The 23,904-nt window shown below is 31.5% G+C and overlaps 1 protein-coding gene across 2 annotated transcripts; it reads right to left on the bottom strand.

Moving 5' to 3' along the window:
- Positions 1-14,940: 14,940 nt before the first annotated feature.
- Positions 14,941-21,163, bottom strand: LOC112703242 (zinc-finger homeodomain protein 2). Of its 2 annotated transcripts, none has more exons than XM_025754602.3 (2): positions 19,312-21,163; positions 14,941-16,353 (listed from the first exon to the last, which is right to left on the bottom strand). In XM_025754602.3, exons 1-2 carry the CDS (start codon positions 20,108-20,110, stop codon positions 16,346-16,348), a joined length of 807 nt encoding a protein of 268 aa, XP_025610387.1. In that variant the 5' UTR covers positions 20,111-21,163; the 3' UTR covers positions 14,941-16,345. The 2 variants fall into 2 exon arrangements, with proteins under 2 accessions (XP_025610387.1, XP_025610386.1); XM_025754601.3 differs by lacking the exon at positions 14,941-16,353 and adding an exon at positions 17,921-18,160.
- Between the last annotated feature and the right edge of the window lie 2,741 nt (positions 21,164-23,904).

The raw sequence follows: 23,904 nt of genomic DNA on the forward strand, positions 1-23,904 counted from the left end.
TTTGGTTCACCACGAGCAATCGTGAGCGATTAAGGTACCCATTTCTGTAACAGGAGACTAACAGGATTGGTGAAGAAGCATGGGATAATTCATAAGGTTGCAACAGCATACCATCCTCAGACCAAAGGGCAAGCCAAGGTGTCAAACAGAGAGATAAAGCGTATCTTGCAGAAGATAGTCAAACCTCATAGAAAAGACTGGAGCACCAGGCTGCAAGATGCACTATGGGCATACAGGACAGCATACAAAACACCCATTGGAATGAGCCCTTTCCGCTTAGTTTGTGGAAAAGTTTGTCATCTCCAGTTGAAGTAGAGCACAGAGCCTTTTGAGCAGTCAAGGAGTGCAACATGGGAATTGAGCAAGCTGGAGCTGAAAGGAAGTTGCAACTGGAAGAACTGGAGAGCCTTCTCCTGGAAGCTTATGAGAACTCCAGAATATACAAGGAAAAGATGAAGGCTGTACATGATCAGCACATTCGGAGGAAAGAGTTCCAACCTGGGGATTTAGTCCTCCTTTAAAAATCTCGACTAAGACTCATGCCAGGCAAGTTGAGATCAAGATGGGAAGGTCCATACAAAGTAGAGAAGGCCGAACCATACGGAGTTTATCACCTAAGCCACCCTTCACACTCTGAACTTATTAAAGTTAATGGACAACGTCTGAAGCTGTACCATGGAGAGAAGCTGCAGAAAAATAAGGAGCTTGAGGTCTTCCTCTTGGAAGATCCCCACAGGCCAGAAGATTGAGCTACTGGAGCGTCCAACTTACGGACGTTAAAGCAAAGTGCTAGGTGGGAGACAACCCACCATGGTATGATCGTTCTTTTCTTTCTATCTTTAGCTTTTCCTCGTCAATAACTCTTCTCTTTATTAGCACCTTCATGCATCTGCATTCGCATTTTATATAAAAAAAAAAAAAAAGAGAAGAGAGCTGCGCGACGCGACCGCATCAGCGACGCGTCCGCGTCGCAGGAAAAGGTGAGAAAATAAAAAGCATACAGAGAGTCACGCCGGAGCGTGGCTGGAGGCATGCCAATGGCACACATCATTCTACGCGACCGCGTCACTGACGCGTCTGCGTCACATGGGATTCCTGGCCTTCCACGCGATCGCATGCCCCATGCGGCCGCGTGCCCTGGATTTCAACGTAAAAGGGTGCACACCCAATTATTGTGCTGGAGTGGTGTTGGATTGGTGCTGAACGCACAATTCTACCCACGCGACCACGTCACATTGCTCTAAAAGCCCACTCACGCGATTGCATACCCCACGCGTTCGCGTCACTCCAATTTTGGCAAATTTATCTATTTGAACAGAGAGTTGTGCAGCCGCGAGGCTGTACTCGCGCTAGAAGCACAATATGGGTCACGCGACCGCGTGACTGACGCGACCACGTCACCTACCTTACAGCGCAATCACGCGAACACGTGCCCCACGCGTCCGCGTCGCTTGCGCCGCACAGCTCCTCCAAAACTGCCAAATTATCTTATCTTTCTCTCCTCCAAATCCTAATTTTTCTTTTCCCTCCTTATTTCCCCCTTCTCCCTTCTCCCTTCTATCCCCCTTCACTCTCTCTTTCTCTCACCTCCATTAACAAGGTTTTCTTTTCTTCCCTTCTTCCATTTTTCTCATTATTCTTATTTTAGATGTTATTTTCTTTTCTTTTCTTTTCTTTTTCTTTATCATTATTTTCTTTCTTCTTATTTCCTTTTTACATGGTGCTAGCATATTTATTTGAGCCATCATTCCTCATTATTTGCTTGTGGATTATTGTAATTTGTTTGGCACTTATATCTTATTCTCAAAAAAAGGATTGCTTGCATGTTTACTTTAATACTTTCTATGCCTTATTTACCATGCATGCTATGTGTTTGTGAAAAGGCCCATATAGCATCATGCACTTTTCTACATTATCCTATTCTACTACTCCATGCATGTTTTTCATAAAATTCCTTTACTATTTTATTAATCCAATTTAATTGCCAATACAAATTGTTAATTTGTTACGAAGTGATGCTTGATCTATGCTACTCATGCCCTTGCCGGCATGCCAATAATCATCTTGCATCTACTTCCCTTTCTGTGCACCTATCCTATTTCCTTTCTTGATCTTTTCACATGTTGTCTAGACCATGTGTTTATTTCATTCATCTTCACCGTGCACTGTTTATTACCCACTCCATCTCCTTCCTTGCTTTGTTACTTTGGATCTAACTTCCTTTCTCTTCCCTTTTTCAGAATGGCCCCCAAGAAAGGCAAAGAGAAGGCTACCCCTAAACCCACAGCAAGGAAAGGAACGAAGAGAGCATTAGTGGCAGAACCTTCTTCAACTGCAGTCAAGCCCTCAACAAAGAGAATTAAAAGGATTATCAAGGTTGATGAAAAGGAACGAGCCTTCCCAGCCACGGACACTGCACGATTCCCAAATCGCTACTGTGAGCAGATGTTTCCTATTCTGGCAGCTCGAGATTACAACAACGAACACCTTCTTATCCTTCCGCCTCATATTGCTGAATTTGTTGAGCCACAAATTGCACATCAACATTGGAGATTTTTACTGAGACAGCCACGACGGGTTAATCTTTCTTGGGTTGTTGAGTTCTACTCCAACTTCCACCTGCCGACTTTGCAGTCCATCTATTTACGCCAGAAGCAAGTCCCCATTACAGAAAAAGCAATACAGCAAGCCTTAGATCTCCTACCTGCTCTAGAAGGATTGGACGCTTTTCAGAAAGCCGCAACCAAGCGCCAGGCATACACTTTTGACTGGGACGCTGTTCTCAAAGTTATTGCTCGCCCTGGCAGCAAATGGATCTTTGGATACCATCGTTCCCATCCTAAGGGAATCTCGGCTTCCGCCCTTACCTTAGAGGCTCACGTATGGGCACAGATCATGTCCCATTACGTCTTTTTGAGTACTCATGAGTCCTCCTTCACCGCAGACATGGCCGTTCTACTATGGTGCATCCTCACAGACCAGCCTCTCAATTTACCGTGACATATCCGGAATGCTATAGAACATGTGCAGATCGCGGGCAACCTACCTTTTCCCGCATTGGTCTCTGATCTCATCTCAGCAGCCGGAGTATCCTACAGAGCTGGGGACACCAAAGTCATTCTCCCATGGGATGATCAATATGTTCCTCATGGGAAATATCTCAGGCCACAACTTGCCACTCCCAGCCAGTCCACAGAGGATACTGCAGCTCCTCCACCATCTACCAGTCAACTGCTACATCAGATACTGAAGCGGTTGGACCAACATAAAAGGAAAGCAAAGCTCCGTGAGCGCCGCAACCAACACCGATTCAAACACCTCAGGGAGCTGCTTTGAGGAGATTACAGAGACTCCGACACCCCGGCCTCCACGTCCTTCACCAGCATAGGGAGCCATGACAGCCCCGACTGTAGAGACACTGCCACCAGCCCACTATTATTCCTGACAGATGGCACCGAGGACGGTGCAAAGCCTTAAGTGTGGGGAGGTCGGTCAGTACCTGACTTCCGGAGGTAAATTCTTTTCCCTAGTACCAATAAATTAGGATATTTTAGTTAGATTTTCTTTTTCTTAGAATAGGTTAGTTGCATGCATGTTCTACTTGATTGAAAAGACTATAAGTTTCTTCTAAAAAAATATCTTTAGAACAAAATTTCACTAATTCTGATCCTAATTTTTAGGATAAATCTGCTTGAAGTTGTATTTGGAACATAATTTTTGAGCTAAAGAACACACAACCTGTGAAAATTTGAGCCTTTATGCATGGTTACATTATTTAACCATAATTATTTTATTCATGTGTGTTTACTTCTCTATGATTGTAACCTATATTTTATCTCATCCTATATGTCCAATAGTTATTATGTTTATATGCTTGCATGTGATTGAGGCCATTATTTGTTTAAACTCACTTATCCAAATTAAGCCTACCCTTTTTAATTACCTTTGTTAACCACTTTGAGCCTTAAAATCCCATTTGTTCTGTATTTTACCACATTACTAGCCTTAAGCGGAAAAACAATTGTATATCCCAAATTGAATCTTTGGTTAGCTTAAGATAGAATTGTGTATGCTAGTTAAGTATGGGAATATGTGGGAACAAAAATCATTAAGGGAATATATCATGATAATATAATGGGAATTTGGGTACCTACTCATGTGAAGCTATAAGAATTACAAATCTATGTGCATTGATAAGCTATGTTTAATGAATAAGGGAACAAATTACCCCAATGTGAAATTAAAAATTCAAAGATCAATGCACACATATAAAAAAAATTTTAAAAAAAAAATTCTGATACATGAGTATGGAAGGTAAAAGGAAATTCTGGGTAGCTAGGTATGAATTCTAAAGTTGTATAAAATATATAGGTTGGGTTAAAGTTGGGTTAATTAAAGATTCAATTTATAAGCTCACTTAACCATATATAAATCCCTATCCTTACCTTGGCCCCATTACAACCTTAAAAAGACCTCATGATGTTTGCATTAGCATATTAACTGTTGTTGATTGGTTAAGAGAAAAACAAAAATTAGAAAGCATGATTAGAGAAGGATAGAGTGATCACCCTATACACTGGAGAGATTAGAGCTTACATACATCATCAGTGAGGGTTCAATGCTTGAATTTCCATGTTCCATGCTTTCATGAGCTATCTTCTTGCACTTTTATCTGTCTTACTGTATAATGATAGAATTAGTGGAAGTTGATTTGTAATTGTTTGAAGAGCTTATTTACTTTTGATCAAGTGAGCAAGAATCATATAGTTGCATTCATATATATAGGTTGCATTGCATTGCATGAGTTTTTACATGTTCATACTCATTTGTCTTATCTCCTTCAATTAAGCATGAGGACATGCTAATGTTTAAGTGTGGGGAGGTTGATAAACCACTATTTTATGGTTTACATTGTGTATAATTACGTGGTTTTATCATGATCCTTACCCACTTATTCATTAATTTAGCATGCATTTATATTTCCATCCTGGAATTATTACATGATTGAAAACTGCTTCCTAGAGACTTTTTATTATGCATTTTAGTTATCCTTTATCCCATTCGATGCCGTGATCTGTGTGTTAAGTGTTTCAGCCTTTATAGGGCATGGATGAGTTGGAGATTGGAAGGGAAGCTAGCAAAAATGGAAGGAACACAAGAAATTGAGGAGACAACCAACGAGAAGTGACGCGGCCGCATGGCTCACGCGTTCGCGCAGAAGAGGAGAAATCGCAGTGACGCGGCCGCATGGCTCATGCGACCGCGCGGAAAGGAAAAGCACAAGTGACGCGGAGGCGTGGACGACGCGAACGTGTGGCACGAAAAAACGCGAATGACACGTCCGCGTGGACGACGCGATCGCGTGACATGCCCGATCTGCATAATCTGCAGATTTCGTTGGGAGCGGTTTTGGGCCCTATTTTAACCCAGTTCTCGGCCCAGAACAGCAGAGTAGAGCCAGAGAACATGCAGAAACGAGAAAAAAAACATTCATTCTACACAGTTTTGAGTTTTTTTAGATCTAATTTTACTCCTCCTCTAGGTTTTTTTCTCTCTACACAATTGATACTTTTAGGACATTATATTTCTACTACTTTTGCATTGGGATATTGAGAAGAGTTATTTCCTCATCAAGACTTCGTCATTCTAGTTCGTTCTCTTAACTTGGTTTATTTCTTCCATGTTCTTTGCCTTGTTCAATTTTTTCATTGGAATACTTTTATGATTATTTAATACAAGAATTATTTCTTTCATTTTAATCCATTTTACCTTCCAATAATCATGTCTTCTTTCGATTTCCTTTCATATGTTATGGAATTATTATTTACAATGAGTGAGTAGTTCTCTAACTTGATGGGGAGTTGACTGAAAGGAACCAATTGAGTTGGAAGGCTTGAAAGAAAGATTGTAATTGGGTTTACTGTTGGATTGCCTTCTAGTCACTAACACCAATCTCTTTTAATTAAGTGGGTTGCAATTTGTAAACAGACGTAGCATTCCAACGTGTTTGACCTTCCTTTGCCTAGTAAAGGATAACCAAACAGAATAACTTTTAATTATCAATTAATCCTGAGAGCATTCCAATTATAATAGGAACTCCAACTAACCAACTCCGAGTCAAGGCTTTTATTTACATTGTTCAAATTCATCAATTTAATTTCCTGTCATTCAACTCAAACCTTTTTGAAAACATCTGATTAATAAAATAGCACACCTTTCTGCAACTCGTTGGGAGACGACCTGGGATTCATACTCACAGTATTTAAAATTTGAATTCTGTGACATATTTTTAAATTGATAAGTGGATTTCCGGTGAGTTAAGAACTATACTTGCAACGTACACACTTTCATAATTTTTAATTCACCAATTTTCGCTGTATCATTGATCCTACTCAAAACGCCACAGACAAGGTCAGATCTTCCGAATCGAAGAATGATGCTTTTATGACTCTAGCCTTAGCGCCACAGAGACCTCATTTACCCACGACTAAGGAGATTATATGTCAGATATCCCAATTAGCCCAGATACTCTCTTGGAACCTATGATGCACTCTCAAGCTGTAGCTCAATACTATCCTGCCAAAGACTCGTAAGAACTCATGTAGAATCAGGGATCATACTCCAGTTCCACCCAGATTGATAAGAATGAAGTACAAAAAATGCATCATAGAATAGAATCAAACATATATTGAAATAGAAACAGTAATATTATTAATCCATAGGAATTAGCAGAGCTCCTAACTTTAATCTAAGAGGTTTAGTTACTCATGCTTTACAGAGAAAAAAGTTTGTAAATTGAAAGTGGTGGAAAAAGATCCTAAACATGGGTGATCTTCTCCTTTATATACTAATCTAGTAGTTAAAAATTACAAAAGTGAAATAAACTATGCTAAAGGTGCGAAATCCTCATCTGGGCCCACTTTAGTAAGTGTTTTGGCCTAAGCTTGGCGTCCAACTTGAGGAATGGGCATTGAACGCCCATTAAGGGTTTTCCACACTGCCTTGTACTCCCTTGGTGGCGTTGAACACCAAGTTTGGGCGTTCAACGCTGGCCTTATTTCTCTTGGGGCGTTGAACGCTAGAAAGGGGGTGATTTGGGCATTTAACGCCCGTTTTGGGCATTCATTTCTAAAGACAAGTATAGACCATTATATATTGTTAGAAAGTTCTGGAAGTTAGATTTTCAACGTCATTGAAAATGCATCATTGGACCTCTGTAGCTTAAGACATATTCGTTGGAGTGCAAGGAGATCAGGATTTGATAGCGTCTGTTGTTCTTTCTTTGTCTCTGAATTAGACTTTGCCAAAACTTGCCAAATTCAGCCAAACTTTACCTGAAATCATAAGAAAAATACAAAAACTCAAAGTAATATCCAAAATTGAATTTTTCACTAAAACCTACTAAAACTTAATAAAACTTAAGACAATGTAACTAAAAACACTAGAAAAATAGTACTAAAAAGCGTATAAAATATCCACTCATCATAACTTCTTATAAAAAGATAAGATTTTGTTTTTAGGATTTAGTTTTAGATTAGATTTGAATTATTGTTTTGAATTTGAATAAGTTCTTATCTCATTCTTTGGAGATAAGAAGATAAGATTAGTTTCTTTATTTTAAAAGTTAGGAAGCTAGGATATAAATAAGTGAACAAGGTTCACATCCTGCATTCATGCATCCCTCATCTCATTAGTTTAGGTTATTTTTCTTTCTATGATGAGTAACTAAACCTCCTCTATTGTTAGGAGCTTTGTTTGATTTTATAGATTGGTAATGTAAATGTTTTCTTTATTTTGATTCATGTTTTTATTCTTTCTCAAAATTGAATCTCGTTCTTTATCTTTAATCGTTAGAAATATTGAAAAATATTCCAATTCTATCTTGGATTCTGTTATTACTTTGAAAAATTTAATATCGAAATTAGTTTGAAACTCTTTCTCATCATTTTTAACTTGATTAGGAATAGTATTTTGAAAGTTGTGCGGCTTTAAATTGAAACTGTGCTTAACATCTTCTCTTAATTATTTGACCAAGGCATTGCAATTAATTAAATTAAGAGAAATTGAATTGCCAAGAAATTAGAATTTGGTTATAAATGATTTGTCGTGAAAATATTTTTGCATGAGACAAAGTAAGAAAACATTAGCATTACCTTTTCTAAAAGTTAAACATCTCCGAAGTCTTTACATCTTATTCACTGATTACTTCTCCAAATTCAAAAGCATTCTCTTATTCACAAACAAGCATTCTTATTCATTGTTCTTTGTTATTCAAGATTCTACTTCAAGATTCACAATCCTCGTATCAAGGTTTGTTTGATCTAATTAGAGGTTGAATTAGACATTGCTTGATTCAATCCATTAATCCTCGTGGGAATGATATCCACTCAACGTCGTATTTCTAAGAGTAATTTGGTGCACTTATCAATATTCGAGCTTATCAACTTTTTGGCTTATCAATTACTAGTATCATTTATACTAGTTGTTCATATATTTATTTACATCTTGTTTTAGTAATTATCTCTTTAATGATATTTTATTATTAATTTTGATGAATCATCCTTATAACTCCCACGGCCTCACTATGTCCAGCCACCTCTTGCTTGTTTTTTTTCTTCGTATATAATCTCGAGAAGTATCTCATGCTTTCTTTATTTTTCTTCGTATAAGAGAGAGAGAGAGAGAGAGAGAGAGAGAGAAGTTGGAAACTTCATAGTCGTCGAACTTCTGAGGTCCAATCTTTCAGTTCTAAAAACTCCAATGAAAACTCTAAACCGATTAAAGTATTCATCTCTTCCTCCTCTTCACAACCGTGTTAAATTTGTCAAGGTGAAGAACTTCTTCCTAATTCGGGAATGAAGATTCATTTATTATATATATTATGATTTATAAGACATTTTCTATCAAAAACTAGGAAGAAAGCGAGCTATACGAGGAAATTGGTTTTTATAAGCTAACACGGCGAGGTAAGGTTCAGTAAATTAATTATCATTGTGTGCTTGTGCTGATGAATTGATCAATGTTTTCTAAAAATCAACCCGCAAAATAACTATATTTTAACAACAAACCAGGCTCATATAATAAATACTAGTTAAAGACAAGGAAAGCAAGTTAGTAATGCTTAGCTTCTAATGTGATCATGAGATGCTAGAAAGTGGGTCGCTACACGTGTCACCCTCATCTCTACCGGTTCTTGACCTGCATCATCCACCTCTCCATCGCGATGGCGCTGTCCTTGGCGCTGCTTCTGGCAATGAGTTTTCCATCACTGTTGCCTGCCTATAGTGGTGCCATCCATTGCTCATACATCAATATCGTCCAATTGCAATCGTGGTAGGTAATTTTATATATGCTTCTAAATCATATACTTGTTGAATTGCTTGTGTTGTCATGTCCGAAATTGTGATTGATGATGCAGGAACCCAACCTTGAAATTTTGATTGAATTTTTGAATTTAAGATTTGGAGTTCTACTTTGTATGTAGTTTTCATTAAAATTGGATCTGGATTTTGAAATTGTGATTAATTTGTAAGTTTCATGGATTCTTTTTATTACTGTTATCTTTAAAATTCAAAATTGAAATCTACTAATTCTTCTAGTTCTATGATGTATTGTAATTGCTATAATTTGAACATTATTTTTTGTAATTTAATTTCTCAATTTGAAATGATATGTTGAGTAATTTCTGGTACTATTGGTTGAAAATCTAGTTAGTAACGATGCAGGAATACTATTTTGTAGGTTGGCCAATTTGTCATTGGATTACGCTACTGTCAGAGTCAGAACCATGTCAAATTGTGATCAATCAGTCCCCAAACGACCTCCCAAAAACGTTGAGCCTCCAAAATTTCTCTAGCATTTCACGGCTTCCAAACACAAAGAATTCACCAATATCCGTTTGCACCATCAAATATTGGGAAAGCATCATGGCAAAGAATGTGACTTGAATTTAAACTACAATAGAAAATTCTGATCGTTGCCAGCATTATGTTCAATAAAAACATCATTTGATATGATCTTTTATTAAGGAATAGAGAGAATTAAATAGAAATTCAGATGGAATAAAATAGAAATTTTTAAAATTAGTACCAAGAGAAAAATTAAAATTTTCAATTACATCATGAATATCATGAATATCCATACTATTGCATAATATTCTTATTCAAGGACAGACTTAGGTGAGAAGGAAGGAGACACTTGCCCCCACTAAAAGTTTGTAAACAAATTAATAAGTACATAGCTATCAATACATTTTAGTCCCATTATTATATTATCTTTACTCCATTGGAATTTATGTTAAAAAAACTATATTATCAAATTTAGCATGAAATAATTTTATCTTATTATAAGTATCAAAATTAAAAAATAAATAAATAAACAAATTCAACATTAATAAATATTAATCATATATTTTTTAAAATTGACCAAGTAATTAATTGGTAATACTCATTAAATTGACAATATATCAAACTTAAATTTAAAAACATATATAAAGTACAATATTATTTAACTATTTTAAAATAAAAAGAAGAAACTATTTTAATTAATTTTTAATGATTTTAAATTAATATATTTTTCAAGTTTTATATATAGATCTAGTTTTTTTAGGTATTTATATATATGACTTTAGTTTCAAAATATAAATATATCAATGTTTAGCAAAATTTGTTTTAGTATATTTTTGTCCCGTTAACTAAAATTTTTTGAGTTCATCACTATTTTTATTTATAGCATTTTAATTCGGATATTTATAGCATAATTCTTTAATTCAGTTATAGGCGCGATATTAATCCTAATCGAAACACTTTATCTATATGAACTATTTTACTCTTTAAGAAACGCCATAAGAAAACTTTTTATTACCAAAATCCAAAATGGACTGCTTTCAATTGCTCTTTTTGTCCTAATACATACATTTATCTATAATCGTATCCAAATGCATGGGTTTTATATGCATTAAACTTCCTAATAAGTGCAAAAATAACGTAGAATATATCCCAAATATTCCCATCGAATTTCAGATAAAATATTTTAGTTTTTAATAAATTTTTATTATTTAAAAGTTTTAAGTATTTTTTTTAAAATAATTTAATTTCTTTATCATTTACAATAAAATATTTAATATGACCATTGAATAAATAAATTTTTAATAAAATTTTATTATTAGATAATTATATTTCTAATAAAAATTATTATAAGACAAATTATTCTTCCTTATAAAGAGGTCGATTGGTCTCGAAGACTTCTAAAATAATAAAAAATTATTGAAGATCAAAATGTGCAATTTAAAATTTTTAAAAAACCAATTTCGATGGTTATTAGCAAATATTTTTATTGGTTTAATATAAATCCAAGAAAAGAGATGAAACATAGATTGCCGATCCTCAAAACCTTATCCGCTTTTGACCTTAGTGCCCAACATAACACGTTTATGTCGAGAATGACTTATTTCATATTTTCATCCCCTTGTTCAAGAGCTACTCCAAGTCAAATACCGTGGTTTGATCGAAGCTCAATTCGCACCAACAAAATGATAAGCTCGTTCAATAAGATGTCAAATTTTATTCTGTTGTTTGGTGTGAACACATTATATGCTTTAGGAGGACATGAATACTAAACCATAAATACTTAATTACATAAAGAAAAAAAAAATTATAGGTACATAGTGAAAGATATCGTTTTTACTTCAAGGAATGTGAAGTGTGAAACATTTATTCGATAAATTGTATACATTTTTCTTTAGATTATAATTAATAATGATCCGATAACACGTATAGTATGACGATTTATTTTACCTTAGAAATTAGTAAATCCTGAAACTAATATGAGAACTAGGATTTTTATCGAGGAATATAAATATTTGAAAACTATATCAATGTTGTTATGACATTATGATATAAAAGATTACGGTACAAAAAATTTATAGAATTAAATTCTTTTTACAAAAGGATCATAGAGAACAAAAATTTTCATCAATTAAAAAGATCAAAATATCTGTAGATAAAAAATTAAATAATAAAATTTTTAATTATTATTTTCATATGAAAGAGTTTAATTTTTTACTAATAATTAATTTTGACATTTATTATCTAAAATTTAAAAGAATTTAATGTGTATACTTTTACATTTAATTAAATATTAAGTCTATTGCATAAATAAAAATAATTAATTTTTATGCTTGCTATTTAAAATAATATTTTCTTCTTTCTATGTATATAAAAATATAATTAGATATTAGTATAAAAAATTATATTAATGGTTATAAAATTAACTCAAAATAAATATTTTTTTAAACAATTGAATCTTGATTCTAACTTTTAATCACAACATTAGTATTTTTTCTAATTTATATATAATTAATATTTGAAGAAAAATAATTAAAAAGATAAGTAGTAAAAATTTAAAATTAAATAAAAAATATGCATATAATAATATTTTTAATTTAAATTATATTATTTTATTAATTTTATTTTTTGTAAAACATGAAGATAGAGAAAAATATAGAACGAGAGAAAAGAGAGAGAAAACAAACAAAATTATAAGAATGAGAGAAAAAATTTGTCAATTTTAGAAAGAAAAAATTTATTTTAATTGTAATAAAAAAATATCTAGCAACATATTTTATTTTGTCAAATATCAAATATAAATTATATGTAAAGTAAAAAGGTTAGAGAGAAATAAAAAAAGGGATACAGATAGATAAGAGAATGTAGAAATGAAATTTATTAATTTTAGAGAGAAATATTTTTTTTAATTTTAATAAGAAAGTGTCATGTAATACATTTTTTGTTATTAAATTAGTTAGTAATATATATATATATATATATATATATATATATATATATATATATAGTTATATTTTAATTTTAATTTTAATTTAATTTAAACACAATTAAAAAATATTATGTTATATATTTTGATAGTTAAATTTATAATTAGTTATTGATAATGATATATAAAAATGTTAAAGTGAGTGAAGGAATGAAAAAAATAAAAAAAATAAAAAAAATTAATTTAAAAAAAATTAATGTTAATTACAGTAAAAAAAATATCATGTTGATATATAAAAAATATCTAATAACCTATTTTGTTTTGTGAAATATAAAATATAAAAAAAAATATATAATAGACAATTGAATGTCAACATAAACAAGTTTTCCAAGATAGTGGTCCAAGTTAAGATCAAGTTGAGTCGTGTGAAATTTTAAAAATTAACTTAAATTAGTTAAATATTTATTCTTTCACTATATTCACTTATAGGAATACGTAAATCTACAATTAAATCTCTATTTTGATATTTAAGATCCATATGATTATTCGTTTTGATCTTTGAAATTTAAAATTTTTCATATTGATCCTTCATATTCAGGTCAAAGTATTTATAATGTAATTTATTAATTTTTTTTTTTATGATAACTTAGTAAATAGAATGCTAAAGTGGTACTTTTTCTATCATGTTAAATACGGTAATAACTAATTAACATAACTAAAATTGTATTTGTATCCAATTTAATCTTAAAATTTTATTTTTCTCTTACTATTTATCTGATTTAGGTTCTTTTTTAACCTCCGTTCTCTTTCCTTTTATCTTCTTATTTCTCTCAATGTTCTTATTATTGTTCTTCTCCTTGTTAAAGTTTTCTCTCGTTATATACTACTTTTTGTTTACTTTATAGATAAAAATTAAAATCCAAAAAATAATTTAAAATTACATATCCTTAACTCCATCAACATCATTCTATATTCCATTGATAAAAAAATAGAATACTCCCAAATCCAATCCAACTAATAAACAATCAACGAAATCATAAAAAAAAATAGCAGCAAAAAAGTATAACGGTTTTTCATTGACAAGAACCCCAACATCATGTGTGTCCTTGGTTTTTTGTATCTTAAGTTAACTGAGCTGAGCCAACAAGTTACACAAAATTGCATAGTGCACTGGAAATGGTAGTTGAATATAGCTTTTTCTGTTAGGGTTAAAGCTTTTTTATCCTTGTGGCGTTCAAGAGGGAGGCTGTCGCCGCCACCGCTATCTTGGTAAGGTGGTGGCCTCCCTCCCCCCTTTTCCTCTCTCTTCTCCTTCTTCTTACTCTATTCTCTCTCTTTTTTTCTTTTTTTGGTTTCTTTCAGTTTTTTTTTTGTTTAACTCTGTTTCTCTTCTTACTTTCTTTTTCTTCCTCCCCCAATCTTTCTATCCTTTCTTTACCTCCTTTGCTTCTTCCCCTACGCCTTTTTGTTTATCTTTTATTTTGTTTTAATTTCTGTTTTTTAATATCCCTATGTGGTATATTTTCTCACCTTTTGTGGTGGTTTATTGTCCTCCCTTTATGGGTAGTGTGGGTACGTTAGTACAAATTTATCAGATCTTGGAGTATACACTAAATTTCACTTGTTGTTCATGGAAATATCTTCAGACTAGAGGAGGATTCGGCTTTAAGCAGAGAAGAAGAACAGATTTTTCAACATGTTGCATCACTTTTAGTGTTGATTTAGAAATCATAGAGATTCAGATCTGTCTATATTTCTATTGGTTAAGATTCTTTGTAATCGAACGTTGGGCTTACTTTCAGTTTATAGTTCAGCATAGAATTTATCTAATCATCTTCTCTAATTTTAGATCTAATTTATCTCTATTATCTATAAGTACTGTTTAGTTTTCCTTTTAATGATATGTTTTCTTCTGTAAAAAAAAAAAAGAAAAAACCCTGACACCATAGAACACAATCATACATATATTTTAAAAATAAATTAAAAAAATTTTAAAACCACTAAACCCCAAAATTAAGGATTACCTTGACTAAGAATGAGAAGGGAGCAACTTCCTTCCTTCGAAACACTGATTTTCACTTTAACCTAGTTGTGTGTTAGTTTAACTTAAGTGACGAAAGATTTCACTAACTCTTTACTGGCGTCATTCATTAGAAACGAAAAAGAATAGCGAAAAAGGAGAATATTTTATTATGGGTCAAAACTGTTTCTACTCCCTTCATATACAAAACGATGTCATTTCTAACTTCTTCGGGTACTAAAGAGTAAACAACGTTGTTTATTCATTATCCAATTTGGCACTTCAGCATTCTGTTTGTTCAGTTATCACCAGAAAGAATCGAGGGATATTAGTGTCAAAACTAGAGGACCAATATAGATAATTTTAAATTTTTTGGAGATCAAAATAAAGAGAAAATTTCACTCCCTTTCTTGAGAGATATTAAAATGATACTTTCCTCCCCTTTATTTATAAAATGTACATTTTTCTCTCTTATAATTTTTAAAAAACTTCCTCTTTAATCCATTTCAAATTTTTAGGTGTTACTAATGTTAACTTTATCTATTTTTCAAAAAATAAATAAATTATTTTTTACAAAAATACTCTTTAGCAAAAATTTTATTTTTTGTCATCAAATTTTACTTACCAAAATATTCTTTATAAATTATTTTTTATTGATTAAATTATATTTTATCAAAATAATTTTTTAAAAACTTTAATAATTAAATTATTTTTTTCAAAAATACTCTTTAATAACTTTTTAATTATTAAATTATAATTTTATCAAAATTTTTATTAACAATTATTTTTATATTTTACTATTAAATTTTCTATATCAATATATTATTTTAACGTTAAATAAAAAATTTTGATAAGATTATTTTTCTGATATCAATATATATTAATTGTTATACATATTAACAGTGATAAAAAAATTTTATTTAATATTAAAATAATATATATTGATATCGAAAAATTAATAGTGGTAAAATTATAATTTAATAATTAAAAAATTATTGAAAAATATTTTAACAAAAATAATTTAATTATTAAATTTAAAAAAAATATTTTGATAAAAATATGATTTAATTAATAAAAAATAATTTATTAAAAAATATTTTAATAAGTAAAATTTAATAATAAAAAAATAAATATTTTTTAAAAGATATTTTTGTAAAAAAAATTATTTTTACTTGAAAAATAGATAAAGTTAATATTAGTAAACACAAAAAATTTAAAATAGATAAAAGAGGAGATTTTTTAAAAATAATAAAGAAGAAAAATATACATTTTATAAATATAGAAGAGAAGAAAATGTCATTTTAACATCTCTTTAAAAAAAGAATAAAATTTTTTCCAAAATAAATTAGGTAAATCTCAGGACGAAAATGAGAATTTAGCTCCTTTCATACAAAAATCTTTATTTTTTATTCTGTAGCATTATTATCTTTCATTTTTAGGCAATGATGGAGCGGTATGGTCACGGGGGCGCAGCACCCCCGGGGGGGCTGTCTTTCTTCTTCGTCGTCTCTCTTCTCTCTCCCACACAGGCACACACAATTTCTCTCGCATATTCTACACTTCTTAAACAAATAAAAGACATGATTTTATTAACATACAAGTCTTATAAGGGGGTTAACTAAAAATATAAAAGTAGAACTTTTCTTATTAAGACGATAAATTTTGAAGACTTCGAAAATAATAAATGCATAAAAGTTCAGGTTTCTGTAAAATCTTTCCTGTTTAATATTCTTAGCAAATGCTCGTAAACACTTGCATTATACACACTTAATAAAAAAGATATAACACACAATGGAAACTGTAAACAAAATATATATATATATATATATATATATATATATATATATATATAGTATTAATAATTATTCATGTCTCTATTAATCTCTTTTTCCTTATTTATTAAATATATTCATAATAAATTAAATTAGTCTAGCTGTTAAACATCTTACACTTTAAGAGTGTGTATAGATTGAGTATTTTTAAATTATAGTGTATCTTAATAAATATAAAAGAATTTAAATTTCTAAATGCTTTCAAAAAATATTTTTTCTCTTTAAAATACTTTATCCAAAAACACACTGATTTTGGATTTCAATATTAGAAATAGCAAATATTTTTATAAATACATATAATTAAAAACATTTTAACAAAATTTATACAACAAACTCCTTAATCTCCATAATATATTAGATATACTAAAGTAGTTTTTCATAGGATGCATTGGAATTATATGATCCATAACAGAATAAATTCAATACTAAATATGTGATATGTCAAATCAATTAGCATAATGTAGTGCATTGAGTAAAATGTATGAAGTTAATAAGTTAAAACGACCTCATTATCATTAAGTATCAAAAGAATTAGCATCATCATAGAGAAATGGAAATTATATAAAAATAATTCATAGAAGTAATGACTTTTTGAGTCATAATATAAGTATTTATATTGAACTAAAAATTATTTGGTCCCTTCAAATGGGAATCAACTCTGCTGCTTCTGTAAGAAATAATGGCATTCACTTTTCAAAACAATAATAAAAAAATGGTAGCATTTTTTTTGGAAAAATATAAATAAAATATAAAACCAGAATTATTGAGGAAGAAAAACTGCACCTTCTCTGCAACTTTGAAGTCAATGACATTCATTGAATCATTATATTAGTAATTGTTTTTTATCAAACCAAAAAGTTACATCATCTTTGTTTAACTGTTTAAGCAAAAATATAAACAAATTACCAATTTTAAAAACTACTCCAATAATTACACCAAAAATAAAAAGGATGCGTATTTTTTTAACTTTGGATGCGAGTCTCTCAAAATACACATATTTCTTATTCTAGTGTAATTTTTTATGTAGTTGTTAAAATTATTAGTGTTGCTTATATATTAGCATTTCTTGTTTAAGGTCTTCGCTCTATGTGATGAAGACCACCCTTGTGCATTTATACATACATTAACACACAGCAATAGGTGGCATATGCATTATTTGTGCCTAGGCACCCTAGCTAAACACCATCATGAAAATAACGACATTGAAAACTAACCCTAAACAACCTTAAAGCTAAAGCTAATCATTAAACGGATGGATGTTCCATTCAAAATGAAAAATAAACGAATAAGAAACAGATGAGCAAAAATAGTTTATTAGTGCTGTCGTGCAGCAACCTGGCACCAAGCAAGGTTTTTCTGTTCATCATAATCAGAAGAAAAAAAAAAGGTCTGCAAAATCTGATTCTGCAAAGACTGATTTCTGTGATGACCAGACAAGCAAACAGTGTACGAGTTTGCCGCGTGAATCGCCCACTCTTGGTTTAATTTGTTCTTCCATTTGCTTTCTCGCTTTCCACACCACCACTCTCACCAGTCACTAAACATATACGAGAATGGAATTGAATCATTCAACCCATAAAACTTCAACAGTAGTTTCCTTTCCTCTCCCCTCCCCCTCCCCCTCCCCCTCCCCCTCCCAAAACCCAAACCACCACCCCCACAAAAAGCCAAAGAAAATAAATTAACAAAAGAAAAGAAAACGTAACAGCGACCTAACATAAAGGAAGAAATCAAACTGGAAGTCTATAGAATAATTCATAAATGGAGGACGACTAGGTGCATGTTCTTCAGCAAAAAGTAAGTACCGGATATAATTGCGCGGAAGTAATTAATAATAATACCAAATTTATGAATTAATGGTGGAATGAACAAAGACAAGAGAGAAAAGGTACTCTATGACACAATTTCACAAGCAAATTTACTGTTACTCACGTCACTTGGGAGTTTGGTTCATGAATCAGTGAATCTCTCTTGACTATTAGTGAATTAATTTCTTAGCTGACTATAAAGTTGAAGCGTGAACAGAATGGGAAGATTAATTACGGAGACTCACTTGGGACATTAATATGAGAGAGAAAGAAAGGAGAAAATGCGGGAGAAGATTACGCATATTAAATAAACCACACAGAAAATTATTTGTATTATTACAAATGCATGCATTATATGCTGGGTTATTTTGTCTTTATTAGGTTTCTCTCCATGATTAACTCAAGATTAATAATGAAACCTAGCTAGTAGCAGTACGGGTTCACCTGACATTAATGTTTAATAAATCTGCTAATTACATTCCTCACTCATTACTTCCTAAAGCTTCCACAGCAGTTGCCATTTCCAAACATGAAACTTAGAACTACCACTAACAAAAAAATTTCCATAAAATAACGGTTAACTTAGAAATAAATCTAAATCAGCAGAAGTTTAAAGAAACAAGTCAGAAGTAAGAAATCAAACCGAGCTTGATCTCCCATTAAAGAGCTTCACATTACAAATTCTTTTTTCTTTTCTTCTTTTTTTTTTTTCTCAACACAAAATTAAAACTCGTCATAAATTCATAATCTCATAAAAAAGAGAGAGAAAGGGACACCAAAGAAACAAAGAATAACTAGAAAGGGACACATAATTAAAATTAATTAATCATCATCATAATGAAGGGAGAAAATAAATTAGTACTAAATTAGGGTTTCTTACCAAGAGTGTTCTTGTTATTGTGCATCCAAACCTTGAGAACGCTCCTCTTAACGCAAGCTTCGGCACAGAACTGTTCAACCATGGCTTCATCTTGCTTCTGGATCCGCCATCCAACTTGTTCAGCGAAAGCAAGCATCTTATCCTTCTGTTCCTGCGTGAACTTCGTCCTGAACCTTTTCTTTGAAGAACCGCTTCCGCCACAGCCACCGCCGCCGCCGCCGCCACCGCTGCTGCTAGGGTTCGACATGTCCTCCTCATCTCTGCTTAGTCCACCGCCGGAAACCGCTGCAGGAAGTGCTAGAGGACGGTGCTGAGCCATCGGAGGTGTCGCAAGGTGGTGAAGGTACCCTGCCGGGTACGGCGGACCGCGGTGGTGGTAGTAAGGGGAGAATTGGTGGAGATGCGGCGGAGGAGGTTGAGGACGGTGGTGGTGTAAGGTCCCGGCGCCGCTTCCACCTCTTATGTCGCCGTCGATCTCTTTGCGGTGAAAGTTGCGGTGGCAGTTACAGGCAGCGCAGATGACGGCCTCCAGCGAGCCGTCCTCTCCGGCGGCCATGAACTCGCAGCAACCGTCTACGGCGTGGCCGCCGAAGCTGACGGCGTGGTTCTTCTGACATTCACGGTACCTCACCGACGACGCTGCTGCTCCTTTTCGTCCAAAGCCTGACGCGGCGGTTCCATCCCCGGTGAGTTTCGCTGAGTTTCCGAGTGAGTCGTAACTCGCTTGCGTGGCTTGAGACTGCGGTGCCTCCGGTATTCCCAGTTCCTCCTCTTGCTCTTCTTGCTCGTCAAATTCCATACCACACCCTTTTTTTCCCTCTAAAAATAAGAAAAAGAAAAAAGAAATATTAAATTATTTTTTCTTCTTGTTTTGGAATTTGGTTGTGGTTATGCACTAGGTGTAGTAGGGTTTAGGTTCTTTTAGTTGAGAATTTGTGTTTGGAGTATGGGAACGAGAGGATGAAGATCTGTCTACATAAAGGGGGTAAGGTGAGTGGGGTTAGTGAGTGAGTGAGGGAGCAACAAGCGAGTGATGAGACACAGGGAATTTCACTAGGGATAATAATATTATTAATAATAATTATTATTATTATATATGCTAAGTAAGATTGTCTTTTTATCTACGTTTATCTCTGGGATATGAGATAATAGTGATTAGCTATAAATAAAATTAGTAAAAGTTCAATAAAAAACTTTTTTAAATTTTTATTTACTTAATTTATTTAAAAAATTAAACTATTTTTATTAATATGGTAATATAATTAAGTGTATGTGTAGACAAAATTATAACGAGAACATATATAGATTAATTTGGAATTACGATTAAGATTTATTTATTAGATGATATATATTTATTGGATTATTAAATGTGTTTGAGTACTGAGTAGTGAGAGGGGAAGATAAGAAATGGGAGGGAGGATGTGGTCATCAATAACCGGTCCGCAGAAAAGAGGTGTCTCACTCTCGAAAGCTTTTCAAAACACTTCCCATTACATAATTAACACCTGTACCTATTATGCTCAGACATTTACCTTTTTACTTTTACTGCCCAAATTTCTCTCCTCTTTTCCAACTACGTGTTATTCTTTTTTATTTTAAAATTTATTTTCTATTACTGTAACGTATATTATGAAAAAATATTAATCTGACTACCAATTTATTTTCTTATAAATTATGAATAAAAATGATAAGTTTAATTTTAACTAAGATAATAAGTATAATATATTAAAATTAAAAGATTATAGATTTAATTATTTGAAATAACAAAAATATTTTTTATAAATTATATTTTAAAAAAATTATGCACAAAATTTTGATTGATTATCATTATCTGCCTATGTAATAGATAAAAGAAAAAAGAGTTAACTTACTAGCTAAGGTTAAAAAGGAGGTAAGAGAATTATATCATTGTAGAGAAGAAAGATTGAACACGTTTTTAACTTTATCACTTAGTTACCATTTTAGGGGAAGCATAAGCATGAGGGATGAGAGTGGAGCGATGAATATTGAAAAGAACAAAAATAAAAATAAAAACGGTGGAGAGAGAGAGTGTGTGTGTGTGGTGGGAGAAATGGGAGGGAAGGGGAAAAAGGAAAAGGAAGTGGGTGAGGGGAAGTGAGAGAGTAGTGGTAGTGCTTGCTTGTGTTCGAGTTGTGATGGGAATTAAGGAGAGAGAGAGAGAAAGAGAGGAATTGATTTTGGAGTGGTAGCAGAAACCGGGAATGAGTAGGGAATTAAAGAGAGAGGAAACCATAAAAACGAAGTGAAAACCAAAATGAATTCTTTGGAGTTAGGACACACAGACTTCACATCGGACGAATTAATCTGTGTCGGCATTTAATGGAGCTGCCTACGTGCCCTCCTAATCCGACAGGACGTGACGTCACTACCCTTCCCTTCCTCTTTTTCCCAAATTTGTTCATTAATACTATTATTAGGGATTAGCGTTAACCTTACTACTCTTCTACGCCTATAACTATCCAATTATTCTTTAGACTAAAATATTTTTTTTATTAAAATACCCAATTTTCTTTTCTATCACAGTAATATTTAGTACTCAATTTTTTATCTCCATGATAATAATATCTCTTTTTTTTCTTTCTTTTCAACTTGAATTTCGACAAAATTTTAACTACAATTTTAACAACAGTAACATAATTTTAATAGTAACAACAAAATTCAACTGACGAATATAAAAAAATCAAAATAAAAAAGTAGAAGAATACCACAGCAATATAATTTTAACGACAACAACAAAATTTCAATAAAAGGATATTAAAAGTTAAAACAGAGAAATAGAAAAATGGAATAGAATTAGAAACAAAATAAAAACAGAAAAACACTAGAATTAATACCTAAAATAAAATCAGAGTCAACAACAACAGTGTGATTAATAAAATCAGAATTAAAATAAAAATAGAAAAATCAAAAATAAAAGTAAAATAATCAACTTAATCTAAAACAGAATGGAAACCCAACGGCAAGAACAGCGGCGACATGCGAGGAGTAGCGGCAAGCTACCGAGGAAGAGGAGCAGCGACGAGATTCAGCGACAAGGACAGGAAGCAGCGGCAAACGATGAGGATCAACGACGAGCAGCGAAGAGCAGCGACGAGCAGCAGCAACTCGCGAGAGGAGGATGAACAGAATGACGAGACAATAGATTTTCATCTCCGTCGCGTGATTCCCTTCTCCCCACCTTCCCTTCTCCCTCCTTCTTTCCCCCTCCCCTTTCGCGTGATTCCCTTCCCCTTCCCCTTCTCATTTGTTTTCTTTTTTTTTCTTATTTTTTTTATTTTATAATTTTTTTAATTAGAAATAATTTGGTAATAAAAATTAAAATTTTAATAAAAAGAACGATTTTAAAATTAAGTTAAACCTTAGGAACGATTTTGTATAAAAAAAGGTTAGAAACGAAAAAAATTTTCGACATATACCTTAAAGACCAAAATCGTACTTAACCCTAATTTTTATTAACTTTGATAATGTGATTCAATCCTTTTTAACTATTCCTTAGACGGCATTTGATTAGGAGAATTTGATAAAATTGAATATTAAAAATAAAATAATAATAAAAACATAAAATATCTATTTTATATTTTATTTAATAATAAATTAAATATAAAAAAATAAAATATAAAAATTTAATTTATTATTTTTTATACAAAAATCTTAAAAAGAAATATAATAATAAAATATATAATTATAAAATTAATAAAAATAATAAAAACATAAATTATGTTCTTTGCTAATATTTTTATGTTTTTTATGTCAAAAAATATATAAAATATATTAATTCAATATTTTTAGATATAATATTTGTGTCTATGTCTTATACCAAACATAATTTTATATCTCTATGATTGGGTTTATTTAGAGATATGAAACACAAAGATATAAAATCATATTTAGCAGATGAAATATAGACAGTGACATTATGTTCAGATACACTGAATTATTATATTTTGTGTCTATGCTGACAAGAATGACACAGAGACAATAACAAGAAATATAATTGATTTATTATTTTTTTCTTTCATTATTCTTATTAATTTTATATAATTATATTTTTTATTATTATATTTTTTCTCAAATTTTTTAATAAAAAATAAATTAAATTTTTATAATTTTTTATTTTATCATTAAATAAAATATAAAAATATTAATTTTTGTGTTTTTATCCTTTGTATCTTATTCTCAATATCTTATCTTATTCTGTTCTTAAAAAATTGATATTTTATATTTTATTTAGTGATAAATTAAATATAAAAAAACAAATTATAAAAAGTTAATTTATTTTTTATACAAAAATCTTATAAAAAATATAATAATAAAATATATAATTATAAAATGAATAGAAATAATAAAACATAAAAAACTAAATATAATAATAAAATATATAATTATAAAATGAATAGAAATAATAAAACATAAAAAACTAAATTATGTTCTTTGTTAGTGTTTCTATGTCTTTTATTCAGAAAAGAGATAAAATATATTAATTTAGTATTTTTAGACATAATGTTTGTGTCTACGTCTTACCTACCAAACATAATTTTATATTTTTATGATTGTTGTTCCGAGAGTTACCTG

The sequence above is a fragment of the Arachis hypogaea genome, chromosome 7 (genome assembly GCF_003086295.3).
Source record: "Arachis hypogaea cultivar Tifrunner chromosome 7, arahy.Tifrunner.gnm2.J5K5, whole genome shotgun sequence".
In the NCBI taxonomy this organism is placed as follows: Eukaryota; Viridiplantae; Streptophyta; class Magnoliopsida; order Fabales; family Fabaceae; genus Arachis; species Arachis hypogaea.

Coding starts and splice junctions, on each gene's coding strand:
- LOC112703242 (XM_025754601.3), bottom strand. CDS start 20,110: ATGGAATTTGACGAGCAAGAAGAGCAAGAGGAGGAACTGGGAATACCG. Junction 18,161..19,311: donor CAATAACAAGAACACTCTTG/GTAAGAAACCCT, acceptor GTATATGTTTAG/TGACTGGTGAGAGTGGTGGT.